Genomic DNA, 14,927 nt, shown 5'->3' with positions numbered 1-14,927 from the left:
GACCTCACGGAGGATGTGGTGGAGGTTCTCTCCGAGGAGTTTACTCTGGGAGCGCAACTCTCAGTACCATTGAGATTCCATCATAGGCAATTGAAGGATACTGCAGCAGAATTGGACTTTAGACGGATTGCACGGGACTGGTCAGAGGACCTGGGTTGCACATTTACAGAGGTAGAATGTAGATCATATTTGAAAGCTATGTATAAGCAACGACTATCCATACCCCAGAGAGAGAGGTTATATAGATGGCTGTTGAGAACACACATATCTCCATACAGAGCGCTAAGAGCGGGGTTTGATACTACAGGAACCTGCCCCAAATGTAACCAGGGAGCGGCTTCTCTAGGGCATATGTTTTGGGGCTGCCCACTAGCAGGAAAGTTCTGGAGGCAAATCATAGCGGGAATAGACCAATTGTGGAATTGCACTCTCATCTATGATCCCCTAATTTTATTTAACTGCTTTAAGCTAACTGCAGAGGCTCCAGAGGGCTTTAAGGCATTTGCCAAGATGGCTATATATTTTGGAATAACCACCATATTGCAATTTTGGAGGGCAAAAGAAATACCCCCCTTACAGGCCTGGCGGGCACAAATGGTGCGACAAATGAGAATAGACAGATGTGGGGTGCCTGATCTAGAAAGCCCCGCAGGTCTCAAGTTTAAGGCCCAGTGGGAAATGCTTTGGATTACCCTCCCGGTTAAGGCACAAAGCCTATTGCTGAAATTCTAAAACCAATGCAAGGTCGCATGGGCTTGTTATTATTAAACAGAGGGGCGATGGATTATGGTAAAGAAGGCTCAATAATTACTGAAAGTCGGGTACGCTATATACAATGAGAGCTGCCACTTCCTTAGATGCTGACTTCTTGTGTGCACAAAACTACAAATACAGTTGACTTTATAACGGAGCAAAGGGGGGGGGGGGGGGGGGGGGGGGAGGGTCAAGGGAGGGAGGGATAGGGCAGGGGGGTTGGGTAGGGTACTCCTCCAGATTCATGTAGTTAAATAACTCATATAAGTCGAAGCCGAACAACAGAGAGTTTATTTTGAAATAATTTAGCCTGACGTTTGTCAATTGTTGGGAGGTTTGTTACATTTGTAATACTAGAATGTGGTAAGAGATAGGGAGTGCTAAAGGTTAAGAGGAGGAGAAGGAAAGGGAGAAAATGCAAATACTATACTGTAACATGATAAGCTATTTCGGCCTGTTGGTTGACAAATTTGTGTATAAATTTTGTTTTTCGGCAAAGAAAGGTTTATTTGTTTGTTACAACCAATAAAAATGATTTAAACATAAAAAGGCAATCTAGCCAGGCGGGATTTAGAGGCGTGGTCAGCAGACCAATGTTTCAGCCAAAGCCACCGCCGCGCAGAGATTGTCTGAGCCATGCCTTTAGCTGAGGCCCTCAAGACATCATACAGCAAGTCTGCCAAATAGGCTAAGCCCGATTCCAGGGCCGGCCAATCAGCCCTCAAGGAATGATCCGAGGGGGAAGCCCGCTGCACCATAGTCAGGCACGCCCTGGCCACATAGGAGCCGCAAACTGAGGCCTGCAAACTTAAAGCAGCCGCCTCAAAGGACGACCTTAAGGCCACCTCCAATCTTCTGTCTTGGGCGTCCTTTAGGGCCGTGCCACCTTCCACCGGCAACGCCGTTTTCTTAGTCACCGCAGTGCTTAAAGAATCCACGGTAGGCCACAGATAGGCCTCACGTTCACTTTCAGTCAAAGGATAGAGGCGGGACATAGCCCTAGCCACTTTAAGGCTCGCTTCAGGGACATCCCATTGAGCCGAAATTAAGGTGTGCATAGCATCATGCACGTGGAAGGTTCTAGGCGGGCGCTTCGTCCCCAGCATAATGGCAGAGCCAACAGGGGCTGAGGGAGAGACGTCCTCCGGAGAGGAAATCTTCAAAGTGTCCATGGCCTGTATCAACAGGTTGGGCAAATCCTCTGAGCTAAAAAGCCGCGCTGCAGAGGGGTCATCCGCTCCATCCGAGCGGGGATCCGTCTCCTCCAAGGAATCCGCAAAGGACCGTTGGGAGAACTCAGATACGCTGCCCTCATCTACATCGGAGGAGACAAAGTCCTCCAAGGCCTGGGAATCAACCCGAGGGCGTTTACCTCTGGGAACCTCAACCTCTTTACCAGACGAGGGAGCAGGGGCAGCGTTTTGCATAAGGAAGGCCTGATGCAGCAGCAAAACAAACTCGGGGGAGAAACCCCCCAGACTGTGCACTTCCGCAGCCTGGGCTACAGCTCTAGACGCACTCTCAACCGGCGCTCGCAAGAGCGGGGGAGAGACATGCTGCGCATCCAAAATGGCGTCCGGCACGACACTCCGCGAAGGAGCCGCGCGGGAAGAACGGCGCTTAACTTTAGCCGCTTTTGTGCCGTCGCCCAAATTAAGGGCGTTCATGGCATTAATGTCTCCAACCTCAAGGGCGGCCCAAGAAGAAGCCGTCCGAGCCGCGTGGCCGGCCAAGATGGCGGAGGCGAGCAGCGGGGGATGGGCGTTTATGGCGGGAAAAACCGCCACGCCGGAGGAAGGACCGGGACATTCATCGGTCACGAAACTGTCACCCAACAAGGGCGAATCAGGCTTTAAGACTCCCGCATCCCCTCTAGAAGCGCTCAAGCGATCTGGGGAGCGACTCTTTGCGCCCTCGCCCTCCGACGCCATATGCCACGAGGAGAAGAATCGGGGAACCCCCTGCCCGCTATAAAAAGGTAAAAATTACCTGCTTGCCGCTCCGAGCTGTAACGACCTGGTGTCCCAGTGAGTAGCTGCAATAAACGTTTAAATAAACGTCGAAATAAACGCCTTTAAGGACGTTCAAAATTTTTTTTTTTTTTTTTTAACGGAGCCAGCGGGAGGGGGGAGAAAAGGAGGGACCTGGCACCACCAGGTTTGCACTTGCTCAAAAGAGCCCTCAACCCCAGGCACTCAACAAAACCTAAAAATTAGGCTTGGAGGCCTAGCCAGAGCTGCTGCTGTGTGTGACCACCACCTGCTGAGATAGAGAACATACTGAGGAGTTTCCGGCAGCACATGACCACATATAGGGAGGCAAAAGTTTGCTCTCTATCTCCACCTGCTGGTAGATGGACACAACCCACCAGTCTATGGATTGATCAGCATGATGATATGGAATTAGTGTTTGCTAAATGCTAAGAGGTCCAAAGAGTATAAGATGGGCTTCTTAGCATTTAGCATGTGCTATGCTTTAGTAAAAGGTCCCTAAGTGAATATCCAATGGCCAAAAGGCTACACCCGGTCATAAGAATTATCTCTATATGGATATTAGTATCTTTTAAGCCCAAAGAACATAAGCAGGCTCCCTTTTGAAGAAGGTGGTGCATTAAATAAGTGCAGATGATTTCCTAGGCAGACTTTAGAACACACTGATCAGAGGTTATAAGAGACCAGTAGTTTGCGAAAAACCGCAAGCTCCCTCCTACTAGTAGGTTGTCTGGCACAGATACTGGGATGCTGGTTATTTTCTTGTGGAGGCAGTCAAAACCCCATCCCTGGTTTTAGCTGTGGTGCTGGTTAGGTTGAGAGTGGGATCCCTGTCTTGACTGAGAAGTATGAGAGGGAGGAGGAAATCTATGCCTTTGGGAGTAACAGGAGCTCCTTTTCCCTCCACTCTAGTACCTCCAAGGAGAGAAGAATGGATCAGAAATAGGTCTGGAGAGGGTCTAAAGAGTGTCATTATTTTGTTTGATAAGGATAACAGCTTCCTGCACCTTATCTCCATGACCCAGCATGTAAGCAAGGTTTTCTTGTACATGATATCTCAGGTCTGAAGCCCAGAGCTAGATGAGTCTCTGGTCACAATACCAACTGTAGAAGCTCTCCATGCTGTATCAAAAATATCATAGGTGGTTTGGACCATGTATTTTCTGCACTCCTTTCTTTGCCTATTAGTGAATGTAGTTCCTCAGCCTTTCCAGCACCATGTACAATGTCTTGTAACTACATGCTCATGAGATATAAGAGGATATATGGAAAGAAAGCAGTCCCCCAAATTCTATATATGGCACCTTTAGTTGTGTGTGTTAATTTGGCCACTTAATTGATTCTAAAGGGAATGGGACTTACCACCTTTTTGTGGTTACAATCAGTGGTTTACATACAATATTTAGGTACTTATTTTGTACCTGGGGCAAAGAAGGGTTAAGTGACTTACCCAGAGTATAAGGTGCAGTAGTGGGAATTGAACCCAGTTCCCTGGGGTCAAAGTCCACTGCACTAACCACTAGGCTACTCCCTCCCCTCCACCACTAGGCTACTTCTCCACTCCAGACTAACCAGTGCCAATAATTGGTACTTAACAACCAATTAATGGCACTAATTGGTCTTAATTAGAATTAACGTGTACAACTTTCTAGACATATTCTATAAAGCGGTGCACATAAATTCTAATGCATGAAGTCAAAAAGGGGGATGTGGCCATGGGCATGGAATGGGCAGATTATGGGCATTTCAAACAACTATGTGCACTGTTATAGAATACACCCAATCTGCACCTAACTTATGTGCAGGTATTTAGGCCTGGTTTTTGGTGGCCTAAATGGGTGTGCTTAAATTTTACTCGCAAAAACTTTAGGCGCAGTTTATAGAATCATGCTAACTGCATGGTTTTTCTGAGCCAATTTTTATGGCGCCATATACAGAATTCCCCCCATAGTGTTTTGAAAAACATTTTTCTCCCAGGAGACCAAAGTGTCCAAGCTTCTCTCCCTAAGGGCACCGAGGAATGAGTTGTTCTGCCCTCATATTAATGGAGGCAGGGTATATTGTGATGTATATTTAATTGCATTGCCTGTGTAATAGATAGCACTGTGTATTAGAACTGTAATTCCATCAAGATTTTTCACCATTTCCCCAAGTCATTCTCCATGTATTTACCCTGAGTTTCTTTCCCTTATTTCCTTTGAGAGTTACAGCTTAGGTTCTGGCCATCTCCTTGCCTCTAGGGTGGCTAGACACACAGACTCTATGTGCAGAAGGCAACAATTCTCTTCTAAGCAACTGAACAATAAGTTGGATTTTCTTTGTTTATTATGAGTGCTACAATAAAGAAGATTTGCTTAAGAATTGAGAGTCTACTGGTAAAGCTTTTACTTGGAGATGATTTAAGCTGGCTGTGTAGCTACACTATACTTTGCCTAAACAGTACATGAGTCTTGGAACTTTTGGCCTGTGAAAGTCGATTTGACCACCATTAAATAGTAAGGAAGTAGCTGCTTCTGGAATCCAGGAGCCTTCTGGACTGTAAATATAGAGTTGACCTTGTTAATAGGCACTACAGAGAGGCAGATCTCTTACATTCTCATCTGTATGTCCGTCAGGATTTTGTAAATGGGTATGGTCATATATTTCTAGGGGGGGGGGAGGTGTTGAGAAATAGCTAAGTTGCTTACCTGTAGCAGGTGCTCTACAAGGATGGCAGGCATATATTCTCACATGTGGGTGATGTCATCCACAGAGCCCGGTGAAGACATTGCCAAGTGCACTATCACTTAAAATCTTTGAGGCAGTGCCCCCACCTCACATGCACAGATGCCTTCCTGTCTGATGCTCGAGCGTGGGACTAAAGCTAAGAAGACAACTCCAAGGGGCGGTGGGAGTGATGTGAGAATACATGCTTGCTGTTCTCAGAGAACACCTGCTATAGATAAGTAACTTAGTTTTCTCCGAGCACAAGCAGGCATAATATTCTCACATGTGGGACTCTCTAGCTAACAGGCTCACAACATAAATGAATTCTGCAACTTAGCAGATAATGAGCCTGGTGGAAAAAAAGGGCCGGAGTGCGGAGTTGACTTTTAAGTAGTAAAAAGATTCTTTAGGACTGCTTGTCCATACCGGCTAGCCCACCTAGAATGCTGCTCCAGACAGTAGTGAACAGTGAAGGGGTGGATAGGAGACCACGTAGCCACATTGCAAATTTCTTCAAAGGAGGAAGAGTGGAAATAGGCAACTGAGATTGCCATGGCTCTGACACTGTGAGGAGTGACTTGGCCCTGAAGAGTCAGTACAACTGTGCATATGTATAGGAGATACAGTCAGCCAACCAAGTTGTAATGGTACATTTGGCGATGGGAATCCCTAATCTGTTAGGGTCGAAGGATACAAAAAGCTAGGACAACTTCTTATGAGGTTTTGTACTGTCACGGCCACTGCCATGCTCCGACCTCCCCAACTCACTGCAGGTCCCCAAGGGCCTGCCCCACTACCTCTTTGAGGATCCAACAGCCAGCTCCGCCATGATGGGGCACTTGGGTGGTCATCTCATGTGACCCATGGTGCTCTTAGGGTCTCGCGTTCTGGCCGCCGCACTGCACTGGCAGGAGCCAGTCTGCTCAAGCACTCTTGCACAGAGGACACTCCCACAGGTACTTCTGTGGGAGATGGAGCAAAGCGCCCCCGATGATGTCACCAACCTAAGACCATTTATGGCAGCCAACCCCCCACCACGTCTTTGTAATGAGTAACCTTGTGCCAGAGTTCCTGCTCAGCGCCTTGTCTCCAGTCCAGCCCTGCCTCTGCGTCCTGCCTCCCATCCAGCCCTGCCTCAGCATCTTATTTCCAGTACAGTCCAGCCTTGCATCTTGTCTCCAATTCAGCCCCGCCTCAGTGTCTAGTTTCCATCCTGCCCTGCTTCTGTATCCAGTCACTAGTCCAGTCCTTCATTCTTGTTTGTCTCTCAGCCACTCCAGGTCTCGGTTCTGCTGGGCCTGCTCCCAAGGGCTCTTTTCAAAGCCATTCCAGGATCCAGTTCTGCCGGACCTGCCCCCAAGGGCTCATTTCAGAACTATTCCAGGTCCCAGTTCTGCCAGGACTGACCCCAAGGGTCCTTCTCAGAGCCAGCCACCATCTTCACCCTTCTTGGAGAGACTCGTCTACCATCAGCCAGGGCCTTTCTGACACCCATCTGCCTGGATACAGTCCAAGTGCTTACTCACCTTCAGTCATTACAGACTACAAAGGCCATTGAGCTTGGGCAAGCCACCAGCATTGCATTTGCTTCATCAGTTAGCCCTCCAACTCCAGAAGCTCTCCAGTGCAGTCCAGGAATTAACCTTATGTATGCACCACCTCCAGAGGCCTGAACAATCTAAACGAGTTCCTGGAACATTTGCAGTGGGTCTTTGAAGAACCAGGAAAGACCTCCTCAGCAGCCAAAGGCCAGTCATGGATGGCAGAAAGCTTCACCAGGGCAAGGGAGTGGTGCAACGGTTCCTGGGGTTCACTAACTACTACTACCAGTTTATACAGAACTACCTCCATTGCCGTGCCTCTGACTGCCCCGAATCAGAAAGGGGTCAACACCTGGGACTGGCCAGAAGAAGCTATAGTGGCCTTTGGCCTGCTAAAACAGATCTTCATGACAGTTCCAATTCTTTGTCACCCAGATCTGGAGAGGCCTTTCTTTGTGGAGGTCAATGCATTTTCCACTGGGGCTGGAGCCATCCTGTCTAAGCCAACTGTCAACAACAAGTTGTTAACCTGCGCTTTCTTCTCAAAGAAGTTCTCACAGGCCAACACCAACTATGCCATTGGAGATCAGGAACTTTCGACCAATAAGATGGCGCATGAAGAATTGTGTCATCTTCTCGAGGGAGCCTGTCAGGAAGCTCGAAGACTTAACCCCCGCCAGGCCTGATGGTCTTTATTCTTTTCCTGATTTGACTTCCGGGTAGTCTTCTACCCAGCCTAAAAGAATGTACAGGCGGACGCCCTCTTTCACTCTCTGAAGACTACCAAGGACAGCCACACTCTTCAGACTATCCTGGACCTGGCCAAGATCCAAAGAGCTGTCTCTGGTGGTGCCCAAGCATCTCCGAGGCTCGGTATTGAAATGGGGGCATGAATCCAAGATTGTGGGTCATCCGGGAGTGCGGGGAACATTGGAACTCATTTCTAGAGCCTATTGATGGCTGCAGCTGAAAAAAGACATATATGACTTAATGGCATCCTGTCTTGTCTGCACCTATCATAAGCCTTCCCATTCCCATCCATGAGGTCTCCTTCAATTGCTTCCTGTACCAAAACATCATGGATCCACATTGCTATGGATTTCATCATGGATCTCCTGGAGTTGGATGGATACACCACCATATGGATCGGTTTGTATCTCTGCTTGGTCTACCCACTGCACCCACCTTGGCCCGGCACTTTGTTAGAGAAGTCTTTCGCCTTCAGGGTCTACCAGACTCCAATTCTCATCTAGATTTTGGAAGAAACTCTGCAGGATGTTGCAGATCAAACTTGAGTATTCCTCAGGGTATCATTCACAAACCAATGGCCAGACTGAGAGGATCAACCAGATTTTGAAGTCCTTTTTACGCAGTTATGTTTCATCTCAGCATAATGAATGGTTGTAATTGTTACCCTGGGCTGAGTTCTGTTATAACAACCACGTGAGTCATCAGAGGCATCCCAATAGTATTCGGGCGACACTCGAGAGTACCCCAGCCAGTACCGTCAATGCCCACTGTGCCAGCTGCCAAGGTCGCTACTAAATTCCTGTCCAACTTCTGGAAGACCACGAGAGACCTTTTGATCCAAGCCAACCAGAGCTACAAGAGACAGGCAGACAAAAAGAGATATCCTGTTCCCAAATTCCATCCTGAGGACCTGGTCTGGCTATCCACCCAGAATTTGCGCCTCAGAACTCCTTCCTCCAAATTCGCCTCCCCCCAATTAATATGGCCATACCCAGTGATCCGTCAGGTGGGACCAGTCAAATATCAGCTGAAGTTGCCCGCTACTTTGCGAATCCACAACATGTTTCATGTGTCTCTCTTAAAACCCCTTGTGCTGAGATGAAGAGGCAGGGTATCCCAGCACATGTCCCTGTGTATGCTGATCCCAACACGGAGTTTGAGTTCCAGAGCATCCTTGACTCTCGGAAGGTATGGGGAGGCTCCAATACCTCACTGCCAGGAAAGGTTACGGTCCCAAACAGAACTCGAGAAAACTAGCTAACCAAGTTCATGCTCCAGCACTCCTCCAAAGATTTTATCGTCTGTTTCCTCACAGACTCAAGCCTGGTTCAAGGGTGATGGGCCTTTAGGGAGAAGGTACTGTCATGACCACTGCCATGCTATGACCTCCCCAACTCACCGCAGATCCTTAAGGGGCTGCTCCACTACCTCTTTATTGGGCCGCCTGTGTGGCCACCGTGGGAGGTGGAGTTCGTCACCCCCGATGACGTCAGCAACCTAAGGCCATTTCTGGCAGCCAACCCCCTCCTCACCATGCCTTCACAATAAGTCGCTTTGTGCCAGAGTTCCTGCTCCACGTCTTGTCTCCAGTCCAATCATTACTCAGGACCTTATCTCCAGTTCAGTCCTGCCTCAGCGTCTAGTCTCCAGTCCTACCCTGCTTCTGCATTTAGTCACCAGTCCAGTCCTGCGTTCATGTTTGTCACAGAGCCACTCTAGGCCCTGGTTCTGCCAGGTTTGCCCCCAAGGGCTCTTTTCAGAGCCACTGCTGGGCCTGCCCCCAAGGGCTCTTCTCAGAGCCACTCCATATCCCAGGCCTGCCAGGCCTGCCCCCAAGGATTCTTTTCAGCGCCACCCACCAACTTCACCCTTCTTGGAGAGACTCGCCTACTGTCAGCAGGGGCTTTTCTGACACCCGTCTGCCCAACTACGGTCCAAGAACTCACTCACCTTCAGTCAATGACATGTACGTTCCAGATAGTATGCTAGAGCACAATTGCAGTTTCAAGTATGCAGTGCTGCTTCTCCAGGATTATTATGTAGTTTAGGGAAGAACACAGGAAGGACAATGGACTGATTCAGATGATACTACTTTAGGTACAAATATTGGATGGGTTTGAAGAACAACCCTGTCATGGTAGAACCTTGTTTAAGGTGGGTCTGCTACCAAGGCTTGAAACTCACCTAGTTCTATTAAAAATACTACTTTATATGTGAAGAACTTTAAAGAACAGGAACAAAGTAGTTCAAATGGAGGTTTCATGAGATTCCACGTCACCGGAGGTGGTTTGATGGGAGGTTTCGTATGAAATAAACCTTTCATGAATCTGACTACTAAGGGATGAAGTAAAATTACTTATTCCCAAGTTTAGAATGAAAAGTGCCATTGGCAGTGGTGTACCAAGGGGGGGGGGGGCGGTCCACCCTGGGTGCACGCCGCTGGGGGGTGCCGCGGCGTGTGCCTGTGGGCTCCGACTTCGCTAACTTTGCTCGTTCGCTGCAGCTCCCTCTGCCCCGGAACAGGTTACTTCCTGTTCCGGGGCATAGGGAGCTGCAGCGGGCGTGCACCCAGGGGGGTGTCATATCGCCGGGGGGGGGGGGGGGGAAGGTGTAATTTCGCAGGCGGGGAGGGGAGGGGGGGCGCATCGGCGATCCGCCCCGGGTGCAATCCAAGCTAGGAACACCACTGGCCGTTGGCACTCAAATGTACTCTGAGATAGTTTTGAGGCCTGAATTGGAAAGATGGAGAAGGTACTTGATTTTGAATAGAAGTATCCCAGTCAGGAGCCTGAGATCCTCAATCCAATGCCTACACCAGGCTAGACCAAAAAAAAAACAAAGGAAAATTGAAATGGCTGAAAAACCTAGCTAAAATGCTAAAGGGGAAAAAAGTGCCACATAACAGAAAAAGGACACGAGAAACTTACAAGACAGAACTTTGATCGAAAAAATATTCCCCAAATATTCAGCCCACTGTGGTCTTCGGTTTTAAAGCCCTTGACCTATATGAGCTAAATGTAACCTGGCTATTCATTGCCTAGCCATGAATACCCAGCTCAGCTGAAGACCCAGAAATTATGAGGGTACCAGCTGATATGCAGTGCCAGCAACTGCATAGCTAACTGGGCAAAGATACTTGCCCAGTTAGCTATGCAGGCACTGGGCTTCTCCTCAGCTCTGTCCATAGACTGCTCCAGAACCAACTGCACAGTGCTGTGGCAGTCAGAGGGGATAGTCAGCAGCACTATGTGGTTAAGTGCCACTGAATATATGGGGACAACCTGCTGATTGGCGTTTAAGTGGGCAGGAGCCTCTGGTTGCAGCAACTTGAAGACTTACCAGCCTGTTTAACACTGAACCTCCTTTTTGCACATACCTTGCTGCCAAGTCTCTCTACTCCAGGATAATCTGCTACCTGCTTACAGATTTGAATTCCATGCCTGCAGTTCTGGCTCATTTACAGATATTGCTACAGTCTGGTGACTTGCTGATTCCTTTTCTGTCTACAGTTCTGGTTAAATTCCAGTTACTGCTCTAGCTAAGTGGGACCTATTATACTGCATGCTTTGACTTCATTCCTGTTAGAGCTTTTCTCATACTCACGTAACCCGGGTCTCACCCGGTTCTAGCTCAGGACCCGGGCCACAAAAGAAGTTCACTATCTTTCTCACTTCAAAACCTCACAGTTCACTTTCACGCGGGCCACTTACACCACACCTCCTTTCAGTCTGTTTATAGTCGACTTGGGGTGGGTCAATGGTTCATAATCTTGCTCCATGTGTTTGGGAGACACTTTACAATTCAGGGTTCCACTCAGCTCTTCAGTCTGGGAACCACGCTGCACTCCAGAGCTTAACAACAACTCAACTTTTATTGAACTTCTGCAACAAGCAGCTGGTAAATTAATATACTGGCAACACAATTGACTGAAGTACTCTTGAATAACTTAAAGTCAGCTTTTGTTGTTCTGTGAGGAACAACTATACCACTTATATCACGGGTATACTTACAAGGATTTGGGTTTCTACCAGGCACTTGTAGTGGCTTGGCCACTGCTGGAAATAGAATACTGGGCTAGATGGACCATTGGTCTGACCCAGTTTGGCTACTCTTATGTTCTTATGTAAGATGAGTAATACTTGCATAAAGGGCATTGCAACAGTTAAGCTTAGAATCTACAAAAGCATGATAGCGGGTAAGGAGAGTATCCTTCTCCAAACAATGGCGAATTGACCTGTCCTTGTAATGCAGAAAAACCTGATCATAGAACAGCAGAAATTTGTTGCCAACTCCGCCCCCAGACTGCCAACAAAATCGCCAGCCATGGCTTTAGCAATAAATGTTGATATTCAGCGGCACTAACCAGTTAAGTGCTGCCGAATATCAGCAGATAGCCCTGCACAAGCGATTTAATTGGGCAGGAGCCTCTGCTGCCCAGTTAAATCGCTTTGAATATTGACCCCTTAAAAACTAAATTAAATGGCTATCTACTTCCTGTGCTAAATACCTTTGCATTGATTCATGAGTTCTTCTGTGAACTTTCCTACCAGGGCTACTCCAGACCACGGGAATCCTTTCTGTGCTGCAAAGATGAGGCTTTCATGGAGCAGATCAAGAAGAATGCTCTGCTTCAAGTCTCCATCTTCATCAAATTCATCCCTCCTTAATGATACCCTCAGAAACTGGCGTCCTGCTTCTTTCTGCAAAGAAATGAAATAAATTAAAGTAAAAAATTTTGAACAGCAGCAACAACTTCTGATCATTTAAAATTAGAGATAGCTGTTAGCTTACTAGTGATCAGAGTCCAGAGCCATGTAAACCAGGACAGTCAAGTACTAATTATTATTTATTGTATTTATTGTATTTGTACCCCACATTTTCCCACCTTTTTGCAGACTCAATGTGGCTTACAGAGTATGGAAATGAAAACGTCGTTACATGATTTGAAAAAAAAAATTCTACTTCCCAGGACCATAATTAGGGATGGATGAGGATGCAAAACTGATTATGGTGGGAAAATGATCTGGCTTTCAAACATAAGCTGGTAGCAGATGAAAAAAAGTGTCAATGTCCCCTTCAAATCCAGGTAAAGGGAAAGAGTGAAAAAACAAACAAACAAACAGACTGGATATTAGAGTGGAAAGGATAGTGGGAAAGAGGAGCAGGAATTCGGGAACATATGACTGCAAGCTCAGTTGACTGCCCCAGGCAATAAAATGCCTTGTTACAGCTGTTACTTCCACCACTCACAGGGTATGTTTCAATAAGGAATTTCTTCCATAGGCAGAGAATAGGGAAATGCCCTTCCTAATGAGGGCACTTGAATAAGTATATGAAATGTAGGGAGTTGGTAACCATATTTGTATTTCTATTATGTCGCTGCACACTGAACAGAGGGCTGCATGATAACAGGTCCCTTTTCCTGGGAGGTGACTCCTAATATGGAACTTCACATCATATAGTTATAATTTGGGTCCTCTTCCCTACATGCATCACATTGCACTTGCTCACCTTAACGTCATCTACCATCTGGATGTCTAGTCTCCCAGTCTTGCAAGGTCTTCTTGCAATTTTTTACAATCCTCTTATGATTTAACAACTTTGAATAACTTTGTGTCATCAGCAAATTTAATCACCTCATTCATGATTCATGTTTCTAGACCGTTTATAACAATGTTAAAAAGCAGTGGTTCCAATACACACCCCTGAGGAACCCCACTATTTAAGCTTCTCCACTGAGAATATTCACCATTTAACCTTACTCTTTGTTTTCTATCTTTTAATCAGTTCTTAATCCACAGATAGGACACTGCCTCCTATCTCATGACTTTCTAAATTCCTCAGGAGTCATTCATAAGGTACTTTGTCAAAAGCATTCTGAAAATCTAGAACACAATACCAACAGGCTCAACCTTTATCCATGATTATTCACTGCCTTGAAGAAATGTAGCAGATTGGCGAGGCAAAATTTCTCTTGGCTATATCCGTGTTAGCTGTCTCATTAATCCATGCCTTTATATAGGCTTAGTAATTTTGTTCTTTCTAATAGCATCTATCATGTTGCCCAGCATTGAAGTTTTTCAGGTTTTCAAGTTCTGCTTTTATGTGATATACCGCCACAGGGTCATCCCATCAAGGCAGTTCACAATTCACAAAATGACATAAAACAAAAATACGCAACGGAAAAGGAATGATAATATTTTAAGACAAGAAATAGTAAAGATAGAAAAGAAACCCTACACAGACACATAGTACAGTTCTGTCCTGGGCAGAGCATCTTACAATGAGTTGACATAGAGTTAAACTAGTTTTGACATTTGCCAGGTAGACAAACTCTTAATCCAATTATTCTTTAATGCAGTTAATCAAAGGAAAAGGAAAAAACAAACACTTATTATTGAGATGTACTGGAAATAAGAGTTACTGCCACTACAGATTAAGAATCCATTCTTAAGCAGCCTTCTCAGGCAGGAGGGAATAGAGACTGAGCTACACAAGCTGGATGGTAAAATTGTAAATACTATACAGGTGAAAACACAATGAAATCACTGGGATCTATCTGAATGGCTCATACAGCAAGATTATGGCAGAAGCAAGGTGAACATTCTGTTTCGGTGAACATGCTGATTTTCTAAGACACAATGGGAGGGGAAAAAAGCTCCTTACCCAGCATGCCTGAAGGCAAGCTAAGGCAAGTCAATAAGAAAAGCCCATAAGACACTGGGAACAGAGCACATCTAATATAATAAAACGCACCGTGAACGTTCTGAAGACAATGTTCTGTGAAGCCGGAAACTTGAAGCCGGAAGCTTCAAGCCCTGAAGCCTTGAAGCCATCTGACGTCACTCCCAGTGAAGCCTTCAAGCCAGCCAGCCGTCTCTGCCCCGCCCTCGCCTCAAACCAAACAAATCGGGAAGCGAAGCGTCAGGGAAGGAGGCGGCGCTCCCGACGTCTAGCCTTCCCTTCGCTGTGTTCGGGCGGAACACAGCGAAGGGAAAGCTAGACGTCGGGAGCGCCGCCTCCTTCCCTGACGCTTCGCTGCACGAACCGCCACGGAGGTAAAGTTAAAACGAAGAAGAAAAAAAAAAAAGGGATGCATGTATGCGAACGGGGGGGGGGGGGATGCATGGATGCGAAGGGGGGGGGCATGGATGCGAGGCATGGATGCGAAGGGGGGGGGAGAAGA

At 47.0% G+C, this 14,927-nt stretch overlaps 1 protein-coding gene across 1 annotated transcript in view; it reads right to left on the bottom strand.

The window, feature by feature from the left end:
- Positions 1-14,927, bottom strand: part of C3H8orf74 (chromosome 3 C8orf74 homolog) — an 85,155-nt gene that overhangs the window by 55,813 nt on the left and 14,415 nt on the right. The window contains exon 2 of the mRNA XM_030195562.1: positions 12,249-12,441. Coding sequence (XP_030051422.1) covers positions 12,249-12,441 — 193 coding nt within the window. The remainder of the gene's footprint in view (positions 1-12,248; positions 12,442-14,927) is intronic.

Source organism: Microcaecilia unicolor, chromosome 3 (genome assembly GCF_901765095.1).
Source record: "Microcaecilia unicolor chromosome 3, aMicUni1.1, whole genome shotgun sequence".
Classification (NCBI taxonomy): domain Eukaryota; kingdom Metazoa; phylum Chordata; class Amphibia; order Gymnophiona; family Siphonopidae; genus Microcaecilia; species Microcaecilia unicolor.
Note: the sequence above shows the minus strand (reverse complement) of the source record. Positions and strands in the feature narration are given on the sequence as shown.